The sequence below is a fragment of the Alligator mississippiensis genome, chromosome 1, assembly GCF_030867095.1.
Source record: "Alligator mississippiensis isolate rAllMis1 chromosome 1, rAllMis1, whole genome shotgun sequence".
NCBI classification, from domain to species: domain Eukaryota; kingdom Metazoa; phylum Chordata; order Crocodylia; family Alligatoridae; genus Alligator; species Alligator mississippiensis.
Window position 1 is genome coordinate 321,494,877 of NC_081824.1, and position 24,623 is coordinate 321,519,499.

Sequence of the window (24,623 nt, forward strand, 5' to 3'; positions counted from 1 at the left end):
CTGCTCTCAAGCTCTCTTTGTCTGTCCTGCTAGAGAGCAGTGACAGGGGAGCCCTAGGAGCAGCTTCACTACCTGTGTTTTTCACATGTGGAGTGGAAGTGTGGGGAGAAAGGAGTATAGTCCCAACCTTAAGGACCAACTGCTCAACATTGCAGTGCAATGGGCACTGCAGCCTGTCTCTGCAAAACAGTTCAATATGTGCTTTACTTTAACCCCATGCACAGCCCCATTGACCTTAATGGGGAAGTTAAGCACATGCTTCATTTTCTCCTAGAGCAGAACAAAGCGCAACACTTTACAGGATGCAGTTCCAAACACTGCCTTTATATTCAGACAGCTTACTCTAATTATTTTTATCTGAGAGTAAAATTGTGCCCCATGAAGGCATGTATTTTCCTGAAATCCCCACTGAATATTTAGAGTATGTTTCTATTTTGAAAAGAGAGCATGTAAAACTATCTTCTCTGTCAACAGGTGTATTCCTAGAATTTATATCTTCTAACTTTAGGGACGAATGCACATCTTTCTGCACATCTAAGAGAAAGGCAGCTGGACTCTAATTCTCCCAAATGCATCTTCAATTGCTTTTGCATTTTTAAGTTCCAAGTAATTACATTTGTGTCAGCTTATTAAAGACATTTGAGTTGCAGAAGTGTAAGTTAGGGCAGTACTTAGTCCACAGAACATTTATTTCTGGTAATTATATACAAGGAAGAATTAACCTTGCTTGATTCTCAGATTCCAAAATGGGTTTTGCAGAGCTGGCAATTAAAAGAAAAAATAATTTTATCTGTAAGCAAAGAACATCTGTTATTAAAATAACCAAGAGACAATAAACTATACTTTATTTTTACAGAGTGAACCTTGAGGCGAAACATGACTTAAAGAGCAACAACAACAAAAATCTTCACAGAAAAGATGTTATTCACTGTATACTTTAGTTGCTCTATTTATTAAAAAGAAGTAATCAACTGTGACAAAACAAGCTAAGTGGCTGAATTCTATACTGCACTTCTTGTGGGGAGCATTTTGGGATGCTCAGTGGGAGTATGTTTTACTATGAAACGTTCCTGAATAGCTTCATACACAGGACACCTATGTTCCCTTTTCACCCTAGGGGCAGATGGCAGTCTGGGTTAATATTATAGTCTATGGGTAAATACTGTGGTTTTGTCACAGTTTTGTTGCGTCTGTGGCTGTCTGTGCAGGAGAAAAAGTAAGGCTGAGAGAGCTGGGGGCAGAGAAAGGGTAGTCCCAGGGAGGACCGATGGAACTGCAGTGACACAATAAAGACTCTGTTTGGAGTGGAGCTGTGGGCTGTGCTATTTGGGATATCCGCACTTTGAACCTCCCCCACTTTGAAGTGGGAAATACCCAACTTCCAAGGAGCTTAGTGGGGTGGGACTGCTACAGCGGAAGCCAGGGTCATAGAAGAGCCAGGTCCTTGAGCCAGAGGCTTGCCCCTTGAGAGGCCATACCATATGATCCTTCAGGACAGGGAGACCAAATAACACTTCTTGGGGAATCCCAAGGCAGATCTTCCCCTTATACAGGACGTGTTTCACGACATCAATTCTATAGGTTATAAATCTAAGCCAAAGAAAAATTAACGAGTTTTCACTTTTCCTACTGTACCTTTTATGTCTTTCAGACTGATCTTTCTGCTACATGTAGCTATTATGTGGTTAATGTTACCTGAAATGAAGGAGTTCAGGTCAGGCTGCAGGGTTTTGAACTGGTTAAGGTAATAGTCTCGCTGTTCTTCAGTTATCCTCCAGGGGTCATCTGAGTAATTACTGCTGCTGTCCTGTGGTTCCTTTTCTGCTGAAAGAGACTTGAAAAATAGGGCAAAGGATCACTTTTAGAAGTAGGGTAGGAAAAGCAGCATTCTCCAAAATGTTAAGTCAGATTCATTCTGTACTTCCAGGAGGTTCATTTTTAAAAGGCAGGCAGGAAGACAAGTTCAAACCAATTATTTGTTACAGCTGTAGCTTACTACAAGTACCCCTGGATCAGACAACTACAGGAAGCTTTACATGAATGAAGTGAAATTAAAAAAACCCAAAAACGCTACTACTAACGAAGGTAGACATGCCACTCCAGCAGGTCATCTTTCTCAAGATTTCATATTGACATTGATCACAACCAATCGCTTAGCACAAAAGGCTGCTTGCAGACATTAAAATAAAAACCAAAAAGCCAAAATGATCCTTTACTTTAAACTTGGTGCATTCCAGTGCCAAGCCCACTGCATTCCTAGAAGAGGCAGTGCTTTAGTTGGACCTGGCTCACCCAAAGTCTGTATAGATCAGCTGCTTTAGTGAGGCTTCTTTAGTGCATTTATCTAATAGCTAATTCAAATCAGCCATTAGATAAAAGTGCCAAAAAGCCCTGGTGAAGCACCTGTTCTATACAGACACTGTGCAGCCAGGTCAAAGTAACACACTACTTCTTCTGGTAAAGTGTTTTGTTTTGTTTTTTTAATGTCTGCAAGCAGCCAATATGTATAGAAAGAGAGAAGTCTGCAAAGAAATGTGTGGAGTCTCTAGCACTTCTTGCTGTTCAGAGAAAAATCTCTGCTTGGGACAAGTATATTTTAACAGAGTTGTGGAAGTGCTGTTTTCCACTTGTATTTACTTACATGTTGGAAAGTGTAGGAAAACATAGAATTTGTATAATTTTGAGTAAATGCTCTGTATTTGTCAGCAAATATTATTCAAAACTCTACAAACAAATCACACTTTCAAACTAATTAAAAAAAGCAACTTGTGTTTTTCTTCCAATATAGTAAAGTTTGTAAAATTAAATTGATACGTTTTGCACAATACTAGATAGATCAGAGGTGAAAAAATACTGTTAGAAAATGTTGACTACTTTTGTTAAAAAAAAACAAAAACAAAAACAAAAACCCCTGCAACTAAAAGCCACTTGGCTTTATTCTTGTTTTTGCTAAGGCCATCTTGCATAATCATAGCACAAAGCACAAAAGTGTTAGTTGCACCAACGACACCTTTACAGGACCTATAACCAGTCCTTACTGTAAATGAGTCAGGCCCAGCCCACTGGTAGACTTGATCATGGAAAAAATGTCAGCAACAAACATACATCCTTATTAATTAGCAGTAACTTTATATAAAGAATTCTTTTTCATCCTTAAAATTCTCTACCATTGCTACCACTTGCTCAATCTTAACTTGAACAAGCCACTGACAGCCTTTGGTTGCCGGGGTGACACATTTTCAAGAGACACAACTGCACAACCAACAACATAAAACAGAAACTGTGTAAAATTCAGCCTTAAATACTTGCAAAAATCAAAATATTTATTGGTTCCTCCAGTATAAAGTGTTTATTAGAAACATTTTGGTGACTGACATTGTCATCGTTAGCCTCAAAATTTAGTTTACTGTTTGCATGGTTAATATGCTTTGAATATTTTATACTTCTAATCTCAGAGTTCAAGTATTCTGCATAAAGTCAGAGTGGCTTTACAGCATCTCTGTTTACCAATGCTAATTAAGAAACACTAGTGTAGTGCCAGCTCATGAAGGATTTGAACTTGTGTTACTACAACCAGACACCAAGGCTCACCCTTATTGCCATCAGTTCTCCCATTACTATAGCCCTGGAACAAACTCTCCAGAGGAAGATATTATATTTCTGGTTCTCTTCTCAGATGGCTATTCTTGATGGACAAAGAGCTTATGCCGGGTACTGGTCATTGTGAAATAAGAGGATAATTCCTTGCATGGAGAAGTGATAGGTTTTGAGCCTGAACAAAGGCAGTTAAGTTTAGAAAGGAATTTACAGTCCACAAAGGGCTCTTGGTCTGGGCACCAGAAATAAGGCATGATAGGGCTACTGATGGCTTATTTTATTAGGCTTTTTGGAGGAGTCATTTTAACAGGCTCAGCTGTCGGTCTCTTCTAGGGTTCATGCAACTATTGTCATTTTCTTTGTCTGTCAGATCTGCTGTGACTGGACTGATTTATTTATTCTGATAAAGTAGGTATTCTGATAAAGTAGGTATATTTTACCCATGTATAGTGGTCTGTACAATCTTACCACTTCCTAAAACAAAAGCACACTTGGGGAAATGGACCTTTTATAAGCCTCTCTCTTTACAATTCCCATTTTACAAAATTCTAAAAGAAAGATGATAAAGTTGTTACGAAAATTAAAGAACATAATGCTCCACCAAATCAAACTCAGTACCATAATTCCACAGTTGACTGTATTGATGTGACAACCATAGGGGCATAGACAGTACCATGAATAACCACTTAACACACATTTAGTTAATCCACAGGTTCATTCACATCCTCTGTTCTACTTCATTAAATCTTTCTGATTCCACCTCCCTAACAAGTCATCTGACCTCCTACCTTACCCTTTCTGAAATACAATCATTCCATCAAAAAAGCCAATTTTAACTGAAAAAGAGTTCCAGGGAAATATATCTAACCATTTCCAGAAACCCAACTTCCTAAATCTCTTTAAAAAGTTGACACTGAAAGACTTGGAGAATGATACAAAAAATCATCACCAAAGCCAAATGACAGGCTCCAAATGTATTTTCCTTCTCTCCTGCATGTCTTTCATCTGAATTCACATATACACCAGGCAGGAATTTATTATGGAGTGGTGTTTTCCTATTTCCTGAGGCACCTGAGCTTTAGGAAAAGGCTAACTGCCTTAAATTGAAGCAGAACAAAAGCAGGCAAAGAAGAAAGAAAAAGAAAGGTTCTTCACTTTTGGTTGCCGTCAGTCTGACAAGATTAAAGGTCCACCCACTCTATCAGATTGCACTGGGGTGTCTAAATCTTCACAGTACCAACACTATGCCATGCTACTATTCATAATACTTTAGCTGAACAGGTAGGTTTCATTTTCTGATTTTCACATAATCCTAGAAAAAAGTGTCAGGTACTAAAACAATGAGAACTACTGACCTTATTCAAATCAGCCAAGTGAGCAAATACTCTCCTAAATTATTCAAAAAGTTTAAAATAGAATGCAAGTAGCAGAAAAAAAGAAGAAACTGCATATTATAAATCAAACTATTCTGTTCATTCTGAGTGTGTGACTTGCAAAACTTCCATCTATAAAATAGGAACATAGTTGCCAAGTGATAAATAGAAGCAAGTATTTAAAACTATTCTCCAGCTATTATGTGATTCAGAGCAGGACAGCTTTGAATTCTTTTGCTGCAAAAAACACTAATGCATAAATGAAACATTGACAAATAGGATTTACAGTATACCATGTTCACCCCTCTTGGTAGAAAATAGAAATACAAAATAATCGATATGTCAAACGAAAAGAAAAATACTTCTTGAAGAGTTCCAGTCTTTGGAATACTGAGCAGAGGTGTGGATGGAGAAGGAAGGGAATCAACACCAAGTGAACAAAACAGTCTATTTCCATAAGTTCTAATCTATGTATCTCCTTGTTATAGAGGAAGGATGAGAACACCTACAAAAAACAGCCATTTAAAAAAAAGAGGTAATTCACACAATAAACCCAGAGATTTCAAATAAAAATCCATAGTGTCAAAAACATTCTGACATGTTTTGTTCTGCGTTTTTTTGCAACAAAAGAAATGCTCTGTTATTTTTCTGTAGGCAAGAAACAAGTCAAAGGTAAGTGGCATTTTCCAAAGGGTGCTTGAGTCTAACAAAGTTGAGAGCCATTGCACTACAAGGCTGGTCTGATCAATAGGCTGCAAACACCAGAGGGGAATATTAAAAATAAAAATTATTTCACAGATTATTTTTCATTTCTGAAAATAATCCTATAAATTAAGATGTATAAAACCTAGCTTTTACAAAATCTAAATTCTTGTAAATGAATCTCTGGAGTTTTTTCATTTACTATTTAGACCACATCTTGCTTGTCCCTTGCTCCTGGCTCTCACATGCCAGACCTAAAAATCTCCCCATGAAGCTACTCCAAGAGTTCTTGAGAGCAGCTGTGGGACAGTGGGAGAAGGCACTCCTAAAGCTGCTTCACTGATACCTTTTCAAGTTTGGCACATGAGCAGAAGCAAGTGAGTGGATCCTGGTTAGAGCATCCCTCCCAGACAGCACTGGGGATGGCTGTGTGCCTGTATCCTTACAATGGTATGCAGCTTCCCTGAGTACAAGTTATTTTAACAAGAATCGCTGCTGACAGATGTGGACCCCCCCGAAAAGCACTTTACCAGTAGAGAAAGTGTGCCGGTTTGATCTGGCTCACCCGTCTGTATAGATCAGGTGCTTCAGCAGGGCTTTTTGGTGCTTTTATCTAAAGCTGATTCAAGCGCTACTGAAGTGCACGATCTATACAGACTTTGGACAAGTCAGGTCTAAGTGTTGTGATGCCTCTTCTGGGCATGTGCTGCACTTGGTGTGGGGCATGCCAAGCTGAAAGTAAAGCTCTGTTTTGTTCTGTTTTCTTCACATCTGTAAGCAGCCAACTAGACCTTCATGCATGTTACTCTTTTGGGTTCATTATTGTTGTTGTTGTTGTTATTATTATTAAACCCACATGTAAGACATTACCCTACTAAGTTGCCCATGTGCAGATTTGGCTCCATAATTCCCCACTGCTGATTCATCCTGTTGATGAGCAGAATGTCTGGATTCATAGGAAGCTATAAGTTAAAAAAAAAAAAAAGAAAATAAAGAAAAAACAATTAGGTTGCATATGAAAGTAGCAACTTAGCACTACAAGATGGAGGATTGCAATATTGAATAGTCTTGTCTCCTGAACCAAATTCTGCCTGCCTTCTATATTATTTCATAGTTACTCATCAAGCATTAATAGTGGGAGTTGCCATTGCATCCTATCAGATTAACAACACTTGCTTTAAGGGTTGTTGAAACGCATATTTATACAACCACCTGCAGCAGTTCTGAAAGATTAGACTGCAGTAAACTGAATAAATAATGAATGTGCTAAATTTTCAACTGTTATTCAAGGAGTTTATTTTTCACTTTCTTTTTTAAATCTAACAGTTTTAAGAAAACATTATCAAAGACAGAATTAAATGATAACATTTTTCTGCCACGAAATGGACTGAAATCAAAATATGGAAAATTCCTGAATGTCCAAGGTTTTCAGTCACTAATCATTCAATTACCAGAACATTTATACAATAAATAAATAAAAATAACCCACATGCTTTTAAGTACTCTCAAAAAATAAGTTTTGTGCTCCCTGCTCTACCTGCAGCAATTAAAGCTCATGCTAGGAAGCATGCTGGCATCAGTTAGCATCATGTTCATATCCAAACATGGATGCTTTGGAGAGATAAGTTGTTCCAGGCTGAAGTTACTTTGAAACACAATAGTCCCATAAATCGCAAAGAAACTGCATGTTTTCTGTGTGAAAACAGAAAAGGCTATACTGGGTAATGTGTCTAGAATATTTAGAAGATATTGCAAATAATGAGGACAAAAAAAAAGTTAAACTGAGGTGTAAAACCTGCCATCTTCTAGATTTTTCTCATACATGTTAAGCAACCGCAGAGTAAGCTAGAATACCAAATACTGCACAGAATATAAGGACAAATGTCCAGACAGTTGAATTGAAAATTGCTAATTTCCTTGTACTTATGCTGAAGCTATATTTTTTATTTAAGCATATTTTTTTATAAAGCATATTCCAAGGGTGACTTTTGCCCAGTTATTAACCTTGCACATACCATTATTTTAGAACACACTTTTTAACTGAGAAACAAAGAGAGGCCTCAGTGTTTCTCAGAATCTGAACTCAAATTAAGGAATAAGAGGAATGGTTATTTCCATTTACACAGAGCGAGGAGTCTCCCGTTCCATTGCAGCAAACATAATGGCATGTTTAAGAACAAGGATATTTTTAAAGTAGGATAAATAAGTGGACATAAAGGGAGGGAACCCTGAAACTCCTCCACATACCTCTGATTTTGAAACCTAATTTATTCTGCTAGAGTATCCTAACAGCACTTTTTTTCAAGGTGGCCACTATGATTCTCACACAACTTCAAATTCTCCTGATGGAAGCTGTAATTCAAGAAAACTTCAAAACTTGTCCAGGTTTCAAAAAAATAAAGCTTTTTTCTTTTTTGTAAAACAACCCACACGCTTTTGTTCCCTGCTCCACTTGCAGCAATTAAACCTCATCCTAAGAAAAACCAAGTTGCTACGCTCTGTTTTTCTGCTGTACTAGTATCTAAGTTTCAACTTTGCAAATAGGCTTCAGTGTCAGAGAAGAGTCAGGAAGGAAGTTGTGAAATACACTACAGTACTTAGAGTCTGAATTAGAAGGTGAGACCACACGGCTTTGTGGTTCCAAGCAACAGAACTTTCAAAACTTACAAAAACAATTCAAACACAAACCCGGTTGAGGAATCTAATGCAGAAAGGATATTTTACAGTGTTCTATGGGCCAAGCTCCCTAATTTCAGATCATATTAAACATGAAATGGACTAAAAAGATTAACTTTGTGAAGCTGACATCACATTCCCTCTGCTGCCCCAAGGCTTCATGTTCGTTGAGACCCCATGGCCTCCCCTCCCCGCTCAAGCTGCCTCAGTAGCCCCCAATCCACTATATAGTTTAATATGTAACTGTTTAAGGCAGGGGTGGGCAATTATTTTGGCTCACAGGCCACAGCGGGAGTTTTGGTGAGCTGTTGGTGGCCGAGCCAGCACCCCCTGCTCCCCGCACAACAACTCACCAAAACTCCCCAAGTGGCTCTGTTCCATACTTGGGAAGGCAACTGGGATGGGGCCACGGGCAGGTGGGGAGTGGCATCTGGCAGTAGGACAGGTGGGCAGGCCTGGGATCACAGCAGGGCCCATGGCCCACACAACCCCGCAACACATGCCGGTTCTGCAGACAGGGGCATGCGGGAAACAGACTGCATCTCTCCCTCGGGGCCCTGGCCCCACGCTGTCACCACCCCACGATCCTGGGGTCTCCATAAAGACCAGCCAGGACCTGCGCGGGCAGAGCATGCAGCTACGCAGACAAAATGGAGCCATAGGCAGGCAGAGAGCTGCATCTGGGACCAAGTGCAAGATCTTGGGGCAGTGACAGCATAGAGCCAGGGGCCGGGACAGAGCTGCGATCCACCATCTGCATGTCCCAGCCTGCAGAACCTGCACCCATCACAGGGCTGCACAAGTGGTGGATCATGACTCTGCCCCCACGCTGTCACCACACCACAAGCCACAATCCCCATCTGCGGGGCAGACGGGCTGGGATGCCTGGGAGGTGGCGCCGGGTCCAGCAGTGGCAGCAGCCAGAAGCAGATGCCACTGCCAGGGCTGCTGGAAGCGAGTCTGCTGCTGCATCAGCCCAGCTCCATTGCATGCCCAGGACACCAGGACCAGCCACATGCACCATGGCTGCCCTCTGTGCATGGACTCGTAGGTCCCCTCGTCCCACCTGCAGACCAGACAAAAATCCCTCAGTGGGCCAGATTCAGCCTGCAGAACATATTTTGCTCACCTCTGGTTTAAGGCCTATACACACCTCCCTCAAAAAAAATCAATTAATGACGTACTACTAACGTCAATAGCATTAAGATTAAGCTGAAAGTGCCTATATATATATTTCTCTATTTCATTTCCTCTGGGTTTCCATTACATTGGGTTCTTGTTTTTTTCATTCATGCCTCCCTGTTATTTTTGTTATGTAACCAGGGAGATTACTGTCCTTCCTTGCAAACAAAGCCTCACTATAAATCTGGTACAGCAGTCATTGAAATCAGGAGTAGGGTTTTGTTCTTTTTATTTAAAAAAAAAATACTTACATAGTGAAACCATTCACAAGACTCAATTGCTAAGATATACTGCATGTAGGCTTGCCAAAAATGTTGTGTTAACCTTCCTTTATGGACAGTTGCACACAAATCTACTCATGATAACTAATTTACAGGAAAGCAAACAGGAACACAGGATTGAATAATAAGACAGCAAAGCTGCATAAAATAAAATAAGACAGATTATGTTCCTAAGGACAGATACAATTCAAATCAGAAATTATTAGGCTAGTTCCTTGACTGCATTCTTGACAGAAGCACTGAAGAACGAAGAAAACAAAAAAGAACAATGCATGACTATTGCATCCTGGATTTTATCCTACCTCCATGCTTCTGTTCATGCCCACTCCTTGATTTGCTGTATCCATAACTCAAGGGCACTCTCTGGTAACTAGAAGGAGAAGCAGGAGGTGAACCGATTGGTGACATAGGGGGAGACTTGGTTTCCTGCTTCAAGAATAAACAGAAAAACAAAACAAAATTCTGAAAAGGCAACAGCATTAAGTTGAGCAATTGTACAAGCCAGTGAATCCTGTACAGGGTGACATACAAGACAGTAATAACTGATAATTCCCCCATGTCCTTCATTTCTAAAAGAAGAGTCATTAAAAGGGGATGATGATGAAGCGACTGCTTGGTGTTGAGCCTGCTTCTGAGGAAATACATATGGCAATGCTTATAACAAATCATCAGAATGAACAATTTAACAAAAGTTTTCTTTCAGAGGTGTCTAGAAAAGTATTTTTTATTAAGGTTTCATATTACTAGACATTTTTTGATTTACAAATTGCATTTCAGTGTCTTTAAATGCATTCAACATTTCAGAACATATTTTTCCATTTTTAAAAAAGGCAAGAAGCTAGAAAAAGTCCATATTCAAAAGTTATAGGAATATTTAGTGTGTCAAACCCAAATGAGAGTTTGTTCCCTTTTCCCTGATATATACAGATAGCTTTTGTAGAACACATGAACCTGAAATACCTTATCAGAAATAATAATGTTCTATAGTGTAAAGATAAAACAAGAATTGTAAACTAAGAAAAGTTATAAGTTTGATAGCAGTGCTGTCCTATAATGACATTATTCACACAAAACAGATGCATTAAACTCATATTAGACTCAGGATTCCCATACTTGTATTATGTCAACACAAGATAAATAACTCTTTGACTGTCAGGATGCTATACATGCACACGCACACACACACGCATACATACATTCTAACATTATAAAAGCCTTAGTCTGTCTGTCCGTAACGCTTTGAAAGCTTGTGGCCACAAACATCCTTGAATGATATTTGTGCCCGAAAGTTTACAAAGAACAATTTTCCCAACTATTTAGGTGATCTAATAAAAGACATCACATTTACCCAAAGAACTTTGTCTATACACACACTATATATCGATATAGATATACAGACATACACACAACACAACACTGCCACACCTCCCCTCCACACACACACACACGCACTCTATATATAGATATATATATCTATATATAGAGTGCGTGTGTGTGTGTGTGGAGGGGAGGGGAGGGGAGGGGGGGAGGGGAGGTGTGGCAGTGTTGTGTATACACACACACACACTATATTACATATAGTGTGTGTGTGTGTATACACAAAACTGCCACACCCCACCCCTCCATACATATACACACACATTATACATACATACACACACACACACATACTCTGGCCCCACCTGTCATCATGGAGGCGGAGCACCACCACCTCCTGTCTGGAATGCTCTTGAAGTACTCTGATTGGTTGTTTCAGACAACCAACCACAGTGTGCATAAAGCGTTACAGACAGACAGACTAAGGCTTTTTATGTATATATACACACATACACACACACACACATTGTGGCGGTGAGGTGCCCGCACAGGCTCTCGAGGGAACGAGTAGAGAGCCCGCAGACCCCAGACCCCGAAAGCAAGGCCCCAGAGGGGTGTATGTACCTCCCGGAGAGCAGTGGGAGCAGGGGCCGCATTTGTGGCCACAGCCGTGCAAACCGGCATTACGCTGGCTGTGGCTTCAGCTGTTTCTGGCGAGGGGAACAGCTGAGCCAATCCCAGCGGCCGTATCGGCCACTGCAGGAAGGTTTAAAAACCCCGTCGGAGCGGAGACGGGGGGAGAGCCAGAGAGAGAAAGCACGGGCTGGCAGCTCGTGAGGAGAGCTCCGGCACGGGGAGGAAGCAACCCAGCCTGCGAGGCTCCAGCAGGCAGCCCAGGGAAGGGCTTTAAGCCTTCTGCAGGAGGCAGAGCAGGAGGCAGACAAGCAGGAGCACCCTTTCAGCCACCTGAAGAGGCATACACCCAGGAGGCAAGGGAGCTCCCTGCTTGCGTTAGGAGAGAGGAGGCAGCTGAGAATCTGACAGGGAGCTGGAATAAGGGGGATAACCCTACAGCTCCTCCTGACTCAGAGGAATATTATCTATAAGAAAAGAAATCTTCCCCACAAAGGGAGGGAGAGTGACCAGAACCCAGGGAACCGGTCTGAGGCCGTCATACGGGGCCAGGAAACATCTCTAACGCATCACCCATTGGCTGGTGTGTGGACGGGGTGTAGAGGAGGCGGAGCCCCGTGGAACATCACGTCGGACAACCGTGAGTACCACCGTCTATCGGGAGGCCCATCCAAGCAAAGATCTCCACTGTAGACCCCTCTTAAAGCGCGTTTAACATCCAAGTCGTGGCAGGCGAGTTGAGGGGAGGGCAACACCCCGACAGACTACGCGGCGAGAGGGACGCAAGCTCCACATATATATATATATAAAAAAAAAAAATACACACACACGAGTATGGTGTTTCGTGTGCATGTGTGTAACATCACACTCATCCCGAACGGCAAAAAATACAGATAATATAGACCTCTTTATGACACACTTAAATAAAGAATTCAGAAGGTCAGAGTGGCAACAAAGATTGTGTCTGGATGATTTTTTTTACAGAAGTTCAAAGAAAATCTTGGGTTTCTAGAAGTAGCCTGGTATAATACTTCCAAGAAGATCAGAGGAAAAAAGAATGTGGTAGTTTTTCTGTTCTTTAAAAATAAAGTTTTCTAACTGTCCATCTTTACTTTCCCCCTGAACCCACTCTAGCAAATGTTAGGAACATGCCATATAGGGATATTTCTAAACAATTATTTAACTCTTATAGAATTATGTAACATAGATTATTAGAGTTAAATGAATAAAATCCTTTGGGATTATAGTCGGTATGAAGGCATATCAAAACAAGGTCATAATCTGACCAACAATTTTTCACATGTATATAAATCAACTTTGCAAAGCATACCATTAAATTAATGGAGTAAGCATACATTTGAAGTTACCTGTTTTAAGGACTGGGCCCAAAATGCTTCTTACACAGTAATAAGTTTACTTTAACTAGAGATACATTACCAGTTTATCTCCTTCATCTGCTCTTTTGAAGGAATTTTTATCCAAAGCTGTGTGTGGAATCTGACATTTGGCTCCATGGATTTCTGCTGGAGTCCCATATCTCATTTCACTGTCATTTTTCAATGCCACAAACCGGGGCAGAGGCAATTCTTCATTAACAGAAAGAAAAGTTCATATGAGACTAGGATGCAATGACAATCTTTGAAGCAGCATCATATTGCAAAAAACCCTCCCAAAACAAAACAAAGAAAACAAACAAAAAAAATCAACGAACAGTTATACTAGTTTGTTTTTTTTTTAATAGATTAAGAAGAATTACCAGAACACACAGTACCATCCTATGGAAGTCCTGGAATGGTTTTAGTCATAAAAGCAAATGTGAAGCTAAGTCAAAGGTATATTCACTAACTGTAGATATACTTTAGCACTACAGAGAAGAGGGAGGTTCTACTTGTATAATGTGCAGCAAAGTCTCAAACTGAAATTTATCTTATCCCTAGCTAACGCCATTACTTATGTTACTCAGGGTGGTCTAAAGAAAAACATAGCAAGTTCCAGTATAAACTGTGGGAGCAATAAATTTATGGAGTTAAGATCACTTTGCTCTCCACACTTCCACATAGCAGAAATAAGATAAAACACTGAGTTCCAGAGACTGTTTCGAAGCCCAGTGAGACTGTACTGTCATATTGCCATCCTTTATCATAACTCAAAAGAGATGAAGAATAACACTTTATTATAATCAAATGCTTCTTGCAAAAATTCAATATTTCTCTGAGGAAACTTATCATATTGTTGGAAGCTTTCATTTCTCTACATAGTAACTTACTGCAACCAAACAAACAGAATAAAGCTTCCAGAAATCAAGTAAAACATGACAACAGCTCTGTAATCATTGGTATATAGTTATTGCCATGAACAAGAGAAATCAATGCAGTTATACTGCTCATTGTTCATCTGCTTCAAAATACCTACTATATTTCAGAAGTAATTAGCACTGTTTTGGGCCCTGGAAACATTTCAATAGCAGCAAATGATGAGATATCAGTCTAAGGATTGTAAAGACCTTTGTTTACTCAAATGTATGTAGTGTTTCCAGGTGCTTTATAGGTAAAACATACATAGTAAGTCCCAGTAAAACTTCTGAAGGAGTTGATTTCTCTTCAGATTAACATTGGTATCCTAAAAAGAAATCCAGTGCAGCAGACCACCTAAAAGGGATAATCTTAATAGACCCAGCTTCTGACTGTCTCATTCCTGATCAAACAAACCCTGCTGGAGACTCACCAGGCTGCTGTGTTTGGATCCCAACATGCCTTTCTATATGGATTTTGCCTGTTAAATCTGAGTAGAGTGCAGGCAGAGGCTTTGGCTCTTTGAACACCTCTTAGAGCACAGATCCTCCACTGAGAACTGAGACTGTACAGCCCAATTGTCTTTACCCTGAGCCTTATGCCATCTCTGCCAGACTCCTTAGTAGTTTACCACACCCTTTCCCAGACCTCAACCAAGTGTGTATTCTGAACTAACAAATTAGCTTTTTAAGGAAAAATAACAGCCAATGGAGGGAAATGGACACAAGAGCCACAAACAAGCATTACATTTGTGCTGGGAGAAAAGCCTTTTTTTCCTGGCACAAATATCAAGTGTATGGCTGTTCAAGGGATTTCTTGTGGAGGAGAACTGGCTCTTCCCTAAGAAGCTACATTAGATACCCATGAGGAAGGTATCCAATACCTCCTTTCAATCCAACCTGAACAGCTGTATGTTTCTCTCTGGACAGAGATACCCAATATCCCCTTAAATTGGCCACACACTTCTAATGCAGTATTACCTGTCCTTCTGACAATTTCATCTGACCTTTGCAGATCTCCATCCCAGGATGGATCAGCCCACAGCCCTCCAGCCCACACTGCTTCCCCCTGGTAGTGTGGAGCTGCGTGGGCTCGTGGAGATGGTGTGAGAGAGGCAATGGGTGGAGCTGTGCTCTTCGCCACTGCTGTGCACTGCTAGCCAGTGCCATGCATCACAGAGCACTGGTGTCTGTGCAGGCCCCGAGGGCAGCTGCCACTGGCAGCAGGGGCTGTGCATCATGGCGGAGACTGTGTGGGGTGGGGTCTTCACACACCCCCACCCTCCCTCCCACACCCTTCCCCCACAGCCCCCCTCCCACATATATACCCCAACATACCCTATTGTCCTACCACAACAGCCACACCCCCTCACAACCTCCCCCCTTCCTCCCCCCACACACACCTCCCACCCCTAGTCCCCTCTCTTGGAAATGCATTGGGCTTGTTTTGGGATTGTTTTTAAAGGCGGTGCTGTTTTTTTCTTATGAAACCTGGCAACGCTGCTTCAAGCCCCGCTACCAGCAGGTGGCAGCGTCGGGGTGGAGAGAGGGGGTCTCGCATTGCAGATCCCTTCGTCATGAAGCCTCCTCCCCCGTGGCCAGTGGCATCCTCCAATGCTCTGTCCTTGGACCGGTTCTCTTTAACATCTTTATCTGTGATGTGGTGTCAGAAGCGCACTGGCTAAGTTCACCGATGACACTAAACTTTGGAGCGTAGCATCCACACCTAAGGCTATGCCCCAAGGCGAGTGATCCAGGCTGACTTGGATAAACTTAGTAAGTGGGAGGATACAAACCTGATGACATTCAATACCAAGAAATGTAAGGTACTCCACCTTGGGGGGGGGGAAAAAAACCCCACAGCATGTTTATAGGCTCGGCAGTGCTACGCTTGCCACAAGATGAACATGAGCCATCAATGCGATGTCACAGTTGGTAAAGCTAACCAAACTCTGTCTTGCATGCATGGATGCTTCTCAAGTAAATCTCAGGATGTCATCCTCCTGCTGTACTCGGCCTTGGTGAGGCCACAGCTGGATACTGCATCCAATTCTGGGTTCCACAATTCAAGAAAGATGTCAAGAAGCTTGACAGAGTCCAGAGGAGAGCCACGCGCATGATCAGAGGGCAAGAGAACAGGCCTTATGAAGAGAGGCTGAGAGCTATCGGACTCCTCAGCCTGGAAAAGTGCAGGCTCAGGGGGGACCTGGTGGTTGCCTATAAGTACATAAGGGGTGTACATCAGGATCTGGGAGAACATCTGTTCACCAGAGTGCCCCAAGGTAAAACAAGGACCAATGGTCATAAACTCCTCCAAGACCATTTCAGGCTGGACATAAGAAAAATTTCTTTACTGTCCGAGCCCCTAAGACCTGGAACAGGCTCCCTCCTGAAGTGGTGCAGGCACCTACTCTGAACTCTTTCAAGAAACGTTTGGATGTTTATCTGGCTGGGATCCTTTGACCCTCACTGACTTCCTGCCCCTGGGGCAGGGGGCTGGACTTGATGATCTTCAAGGTCCCTTCCAGCTCTAACGTCTATGAAATCTATGAAAAACATACCCCTTTTTTCTCTCTATTTATACAACTGGTTTATCCCAAGTGCTAATGTGTGTTTTAATCCCATACGTCTTAGCATTCACAGAGCAAACCCTTAGGCCTATGCTTGTTTTCACTGTGAACCCATGCTCACTTGCACAGCTGAAGCTATGGATTACAGTTCACATTTCTCATTAAGGCAGACTCAGACTCAAGAACTCTGCAATGAGGATATAGCAATGAGGATATAATTAAAACTCATGTAACTAAACTCGAGCTTAGCTAGTCCTCAATGCCACCCCATAATTATTAGTGAAAATTTTCATCCATCTCCTTTCATATGTTGTTCAGAGGCATCCAAATGGTTTTTGCTGGCAAAACTGCCTTGCTCTCAAATATGGATTCCATCACCATCCTCCAACTGCTAAATGCATAAATAAGCCTGTATTAATCAGGGTACAATTTCCAGAGCCACAACAGTAGTGGGTAAGCTGGGTCACCTAAAATATCATACAATCCCCCCAGCAACCCTAGTGACATGTAACCAAAGCGCTAGTATGGTTATGGGTATAGAAATGGAGCTGTGTACAGCTCCATAGCATGGAGGGGCTTGGAAGGTGAACATGAATAACACAGGTTTTCTGGTGTGAGAGTGAGGAAAAAGGTAAGCACCGCAGAGGAGCTCTGAATGCTAATGCTAAAAAACATTGTTTTGTTTTGGCTGTTTTTCCTTTTGCAAACTCCTGGGCAAACTCCGCTGGTCTAACTCCCCTTCCTACAGATAAACTTGTCAGAACAGGTTCGCTTAAGCTTCAGCTACTCTAGTGGCCGTAAGTACTCTAATTTGAATAGAAGCTAATCATGGTGTCCCCAGTACGGAAAGGATGTTGCACTAGCCCTGAGAGCAGATAAGGAGTCAGCCATCTGCTGACCCCTTCAGAGATATAGTGATTTCAAACAATTTACCAGAATGTGTACATTGTAGTTGGACAGATATACCAAATAGTCATGCTAACCCAAAGTCCAAAATAAATGTTCTGGTTTTGAACATCTCCTAGATAACTGCTACGGTTTAGTTTTTGCACCTTGTTGCTGCTCTTTGTTTAAATACAACCCTTTGAAATACAAGGTTTATATGGCCCCCTCTACATGTTACATTTAAGGAGCGATTAACCAGGTAATCACGCCTTAAGTTGTGACCCAGCTACATGTTCAACCAATTCATGGTGTGAAAAAGCAAGCAATAAGCTATAAAATTATTCCACAAAAGTGTGTAATACCTTTTTAACTTGTTCTAATCACACCATTAATTGAACATGTGGCCAAGTGCTCCCCTGTGTCTCCCCATCAACTGAGGGGCTTGTAGCAGGGACAGTGTCTTCAGCTGCAGGGCTCACAGTGAGGAGAATGCTGCAGCCTTGTGAGGTTAGGGGCTCACAGTGTGGGCAGCACTCCCAGTGCTGTTCCCACTGCAAGCCCCACAGTCCACGCTGGCTGCAGGGCTCGCAGTGCGGGTAGTGCAGGGAATGCTGCCCCCACTGTGAGCCCCACCAAGTCCCGTTAGCTGTGGGGCTCACAGCAGGGGGAGCCCAGGATGGTGTTCCCAGGCTCCCCCTGCACCAGGAATAATACACAATGGGATCTAATGCTTGATCCACACAATTGTACCTCCTGCTATGCCACATGTGCATGGCAGGAGGAGCAACTGTGGGATCATGCATTAGATCCCATTGCGCCTTTCCCTGCATGTGTAAAGGGGCTCTTTGCCTCTGCACTTGAGCTTGATGATCAAATCTATGATCCTGTCCTTAGATCAGGCTTGTCCAAAATATGCCATTTTCTGAGGCCCGAGGTCCCTTGAACAGGACAGGCGGGTGGGGGAGGGGAGGGGAGCTGCTCAACCCTGCCGAGCCGGGTTCACGTGACCTGGCAACGCTGCTTCAAGCCCCGTTACCAGCAGGTGGCAGCGTCGGGGTCACATGAGCTAGGTCCTGCTGCTGCCCTGAGGGCTGCGTAGCATGGGGCTGCCCTGGCCGCGCCTGACGGGACGAGCTGGGGACAACGCCTTAGAAGTATCGCTGGCGTGGGCATGGCTGGGCTGAGTGGATGGCAGGATGGCCAGACATGCCCCCCTTGTCCTGCCCCAGGACCTCCAGTATCCTGCTGGCTCCGGCACATGCCCCCCGGGCAGGCAGGAGGGGATCCCCCGGGCCCATGGTGCCAGCAGGGGCCACGCTGGGCATGGGGGCGGTGCTTGGCCTGACTCGGAGGGCACGGGGCAAGGCGCAGGGGTGAGAGCACGGCCTGAGCCCGCTGCCCCCGTCGCCCTGGGGCCGGGACTTCACCTGGGGCCGCGGTGGCACGGTCAAGCGGGGTGCAGAGACCTAGCAGACGCCCGGCCGGTGCCGATGTTGCGGCCTCTCCGGGCCAGGGGCTCTGCTGGGTCCCGGCATCCCGTGCCCGCTGGACGCACCTCACCGCCCGTTGCCCCAGACAGGCAGATACCGACCCTGCCACAGGGGGGCTGTGGCTGCGGGTGGAGCCGGCCGGGTCGCGGGGAGGCAGCCCTGCACGGGCGAGCGGCCGGGGGAGGCTCGCGCAGGCAGGCACGCACCCCCCCCACACACATGGCTGGGGCAGAGGCAGAGGCAGGGTGTGAACACGCATGCACACACAGGCAGGGATGAGCACAGGTGGACGGGCAGGCAGGCAGCGTCCAGGGGTGAACACACCCACGCACTCAGAAACACACATGCATGCACATATGTGCACGTGCACACCGGCCTCTACACACACACACACTCACATACACAAAAGTCATGGGCACTACATGTACATGCGTTCTCGTGTACACCTCAGGCCATATAGACCGAGAGGAACAAAGGCTCAAGGTGAAGAAGCACTACCCACATGGTGGCACATGCAGGTACTGTCATGTCACTCACACACCTGGGCATATCTGCACAGACACTCCCGCCGCCCTGGAGTCACCTGCTATGCATGCACAATCACAACAGCTCTATGGCGTCACACGCCTTGCAGAGAGTGGCCCCAGAGCACACAGTGGTGCGCTCACAGGCACTCACAATTATGCTTACGCAGTTGTGCCCAACCACACATGCAGCACCAATTCCTGCACAGCTACCTGGGAGGCATATACAGCTTAGAACTACACACAATTGCAGCAACGCCATCACAGTCACACCAGCAGACAGCTTCTCTAGTACCTATGAACTTAGCCTTGCTGAATCAGTTGCTGTTCTACACAACTCCACACAACCACAATTACTTAATTGCACCACACTTCTGAAGACAGTGACACAAGAATAGGCACACAGATCTGATATTGCACGCACGCACGCACACACACACACACACACAATTAGAGCATGGGGCCTGGGACTTTTACCTAATCATGTCCTGCCTTGGGGTCCTGGCTGTAGGGGAACACATCGCTGTGGTTTGGAATGGAAGAGACCGAGTGGGAACTTCTACTGCTCACCATCTCTCCTCCCCCAGAGTGATGGTTTTATGTAGATCAGGCTTGTCCAACATATGGCCCGTGGGGTGATAAAATATGAATATGGCTTACCAGCCCACTGGGTGATAAAAAATTCATGATTTGGCCCCACATTCAAAAAGGTTGGACACCCCTGCCTTAGATGCTTTCAGAAAAGTTGTGTGGACATTTGGTTCCCTGGGGACAGCTATTTCCTGGGGAATGCCTGTGCCACATGTGCTCTGGCACATGGCAAGTTACCCAGCAGCCTTACCTGGGGTTCTGGGGGCCTCCTGGACTGCACCAGTGGCGATTCTGCCGTGCAGAGCCTGGCCAGTAGCCACAGTGCAGCTCCAGCCAGCCCAGCTCCACTTCTGAGCAGTGCATGCTGCCCCCACATGCAGTGCTCTGCTTTTTTTTTTCCTATGGGTTTTTTTGACCCCTGGATATCTGTCACAGAGCACGGTGGTGCCCTGCTCCTGAAGAGGGGAAAATTGCTAGGGAGGGAGCCCTAGCAGTGACTAAGGAGCCCAGCTGTGGGTTGCTAGGGCAACCAATGAAGGCCAGCTGACCGGAAGGGGCCGGGCCTGGCTCCCTTTATAAACCCAAGTTGCTGAGGCCAGGGGCAGTTCCCTGCCAGCAGTCAGAGAGGCAGGAGCTCCTGGAGTAATGATGCGAGAAGCAGCGAGAACCACAGGTACCGCTTGACTGGAGTTGAGCAATGTTGTTGTAGCCAGGCGGCTTATGTTTGAGTTATAGCCAGGAGGCTCAAGTTTGTGTTGTTGTTTGCTATGACCGGTGGTTTGGGTGAGGCTATTAGGGGTTGGAGGAGGCCTCATAGGGGACTCACAGCGGAGTGCGAGGACCCCAGCACCAGTGGGTGCAGCGTATGGGGTACAGAGACCCCAGCCCCAGAAAGGGGGCAACATTACTGGAAAGCCCAAGTGTGGGCACGGCAAGCCCCAGGAAGGGGGCAACATTATTGGAAAGCCCAAGTGTGGGCACGGCAAGCCCCAGAGAGGGGAGTGCATTATTGAGAAGCCCAAGTGTGGGCACGGAGAGTCCCAGAAAGGGGGCAAGAAGCCCAACTTGGGTGCGGCGAGCCCCAGAGAAGGGGAGCTGCATTTTTAAGAAGCCCAAGTTGGGCACAGAGAGCCCCAGAAAGGGGGCAAGAAGCCCAAGTTGGGCATGGCGAGCCCCAGAGAGAGGAGCGCTATTTTAGAAGTCCAAGTGTGGGCACTGGGAGTCCCTAATAGGGGGCAGCATTATTGGGAAGCCCAAGTTGGGCACCATGAGCCTCAGATAGGGGGCAGCATTTTTTAGGAGCCCAAGTGTGGGCGCTAGGAGCCCCTGATAAGGGGCCGCGTTATTGGGAAGCCCAAGTTGGGCACGGCGAGCCCCAGACAGGGGGGCAACATTTAGGAAGCCCAAGGGTGGGTGCAGAGAAGGAAGGTCCAGGGAAAACAGGAAGGGGCCAAAATAGCAAGAGAAGTTAAACAATGATGATTCCATCGGCGAGGTGTGGACTGCGGAGTAGGGGAAGAAACAGAGCCGCAGATAGCACCCCCTTAGGGGGGACAGTATTAGGGCAGCCTCCTGCTAGTTAATACTAATTAATCAATTAAGATCAAGGCATGGCAGGCGAGTAGGCGGGCGGTTGCCCCATAGACAGGTGTGTGGGCCACATTAAGGGTGGCCCAGAGCAGTGACCTGTCACAATATCCAAGGGTCAAAAAACTTCTCTATGCTGTTCCCTTGCAGTGCAAAGAACAACCGAACGTGCGGTATGTGGCACCAGAGACATGTCTGCAGAGCCACATACCGGACTTGTCTGGTCATGGACATAAAGGTTAGAATCTGGGATCTTATGCAGTGCAGTTTAGAAAATATATATCTAATAATTTCTTTTTTATAAACTATTTAAAAAATAGGAAACTTTAGTTTGGAGTTAGAACGTGTCACACTCTTGGACCCCATCTATCATTCTGTTAGAAAAATATACAGCAAGGTTTCAAAATGTAGTACTGGCATACTGCAGACTTCCCTGTCTTGGGCTGATTTTGCCAAAGGATAGTATTAATACCCTGATATGTCCAGTGCAACTGAAAACCTATGCTCACTAATATTTTTATATTCTGATTTATACATGAATCCTTTGCTGGATTTCAGTCATACGTAGAATGACAAACTGGCACAAGATGGCTCTAGAAGTTAGAACTTCATCTTCTATCCAAAGCAGTCTACATTTAAGTATTCAAATCAGCTTCTGACTACAGTTGTCTTTAGTTGGCCATCTAGTTAGTGGGAGTGTTCTAGAAGTTATGCTATCTAGACTGTCACTCTCTCTTTCCTATATCAGACTGACATCATCAGCCCAGCAGAACAATCTGAAGGTTGAGTCTTTTGCTTCTGGTCTGGCATGTGGCAGTATATAGTTATATTCACGTATTAGCTATTAAAAGTTTTACAGGTAAAAGCATTGTTTCATCTTGACCACTTAGAATTTTTTTTTAAGTTTCCTGAAACAAGCATTTTTCCACACAAGTGCACTGAACATTTATTTCAATGGACAATGAAAAACAAATGCATTTTCAATTATCCTCAACATAAACACTAATGTTACTTGATAATAAGGCAAGGTTTTGCCACTGTGCTTAATGCCCATTTATTTCCATTTGAAAAGGAACGCTTAAGTTCTTCCAGTTGAGACAAATCCCGTATTCCTCAAGAATCCTAGTAATATTTACTCCATGCAAATATATCAGTCAGCCTGAGCAGAACAACTTTTAAGTTTGGAAATGAAGATGAGTAATGGTGGCAGAAATGAACCCATAACCATGACAGCCCTGTTGGCTTGTTGCTTTTGTAATGCTTTTCTACAGGAAGAAACAATTTATTCTCCATAAGTTCACTATAATTCTCTATCTATAATTTATGGATAATAGAATTACCTTCTTCACCTGTCTCTCCCTGCCTCTGATAGGATTTTGATTTACTTGCAGGGTTAGATAAAACTAAACAAAGCAAACCACATACAGTACACATGCAAGAAATTAAAAAACACCACCTTTGTAAGTAAACTAAGCAAAATGAGCTGCTTACCACTCTTAATGCTCTCTAGCTGTACCGGGAGGCCAGACTGTGCTGCAGCGATTAATTTCAGAGCAACATAAAACTGAGCAGGACCAAAGTAACCCACACGTTTTGCACCACACAGTTCCGTAATCTAGGAGAGAAGAAACACAACCTTTGTATAAAACTTCTCACTGGTTCATTATAGACAACTTGATTAGCATTGAGTAATGAAGTGAAGAAGTTTTACGGAACTGAAACTCTCAGGTACATTTACAACTCTGTTAAAACTAATCAGGTATATTCTGTTTACTTACATGCCCATTAATGTAAAATAGATATCAGATTACTTATTACCCCTTCCACTACTGCACAGTGTTAGCATAAACATGGGCAGATAGAAGATTTATAAAGCGGGGTGCAGAATACCACCCTCACACCATGGTAGGGATGAAAGCAGGGCACAGTTGGAGCCTTTGGGCTTGGGAGGTGGGGGGCGCAGGGGAGCAGACGTAGGAAGCAGCCATAGGAAAGAGGACCTGGCTCTTGCTGCCATGGTCCCCAGCTGACCCAGGCACATGGGGAACCCTATATAGCTGCTCTTATCACCTGCTGGGCAGAGGGGTGGCTGCAGGGAGCAGCTGCACACAGTGTTGGACTTAGCCACAAAGGCTGCAGACCAATGTTTTTAAAAAAGAAAAAAAAAAAAAGGGGGGGGGGGTGGCAGGGCTTAACTGGAAGGAGCAGCTTCCAGTAAGTGCTTTACTGGAAGAAGCAGTCCCCGCACCAAGCCTAGAACATGCCCAAAAGAGGGAAAACACCATGTTAGTCTGATCTGGCTCTGCAGCAGATTGGGCACTTCAGCAGGGCTTTTTGGTACATTTATTTACCTTTTAGCTATTAGATAAAAACTCCAAAAAAGCTAAAGTGCCCGATCTCGGCAAGCTGGGTTCAGCTAACACGATGCCTCTTCTGGGCATGCACTGGGCTCAGAATGGGGGCACATCAAGTTCTGTTCTTTTTTGTTTTGTTTGGTTTGGTTTTTTTACACATCTGTAAACAGCCAAAGCGGTGGCAGAAAATGGGTTCCTCTTTCCTACGCCTGCTTCTCTGTTGGCTTTCTGCCTACCCCGAGGGTTCCATACTGGCTGGAGTGCAACTGAACCATGACACCAAACTCTGGATCTGCCACCGAGTATATTTAGTTAACATGTTTTCAACCCTGTAGCTGCATTTCAGTGGTAAGGGAAATGATCTCTGCAAACATAGAGTATATTAAAACACTTGCATTCTGTAAGTTGCCATGTATACACAAGGCATTAATTGCTATGCTGGTACTGTAACAGTTTGGATAATTGTTGTGACTGCAAAATAATGAAACAATAATAACAATACCCTAACACTATTTAAGCAATGTACTCTTCTGAGAAACTACCAAAGGTAGAAAGAAGTTACACACAAACT

General features: G+C 44.0%; 1 protein-coding gene across 13 annotated transcripts in view; it reads right to left on the reverse strand.

Annotated features, from left to right (window-relative positions):
• Nucleotides 1-24,623, reverse strand: part of REPS2 (RALBP1 associated Eps domain containing 2) — a 149,936-nt gene that overhangs the window by 83,648 nt on the left and 41,665 nt on the right. For 7 of the 13 annotated variants that reach the window (XM_019495048.2, XM_019495046.1, XM_019495051.2 and 4 more), the window contains 5 exons: nucleotides 23,190-23,313; nucleotides 13,199-13,347; nucleotides 10,114-10,240; nucleotides 6,543-6,634; nucleotides 1,696-1,834 (listed from right to left, as the gene is read on the reverse strand). In XM_019495048.2, the coding sequence (XP_019350593.1) occupies nucleotides 1,696-1,834; nucleotides 6,543-6,634; nucleotides 10,114-10,240; nucleotides 13,199-13,347; nucleotides 23,190-23,313 (631 nt within the window). Of the gene's footprint in view, nucleotides 1-1,695; nucleotides 1,835-6,542; nucleotides 6,635-10,113; nucleotides 10,241-13,198; nucleotides 13,348-13,517; nucleotides 13,593-23,189; nucleotides 23,314-24,623 lie in introns of those variants that run through there. The other 6 variants (XM_019495047.2, XM_019495052.1, XM_019495059.1 and 3 more) reach the window with 4 other exon arrangements.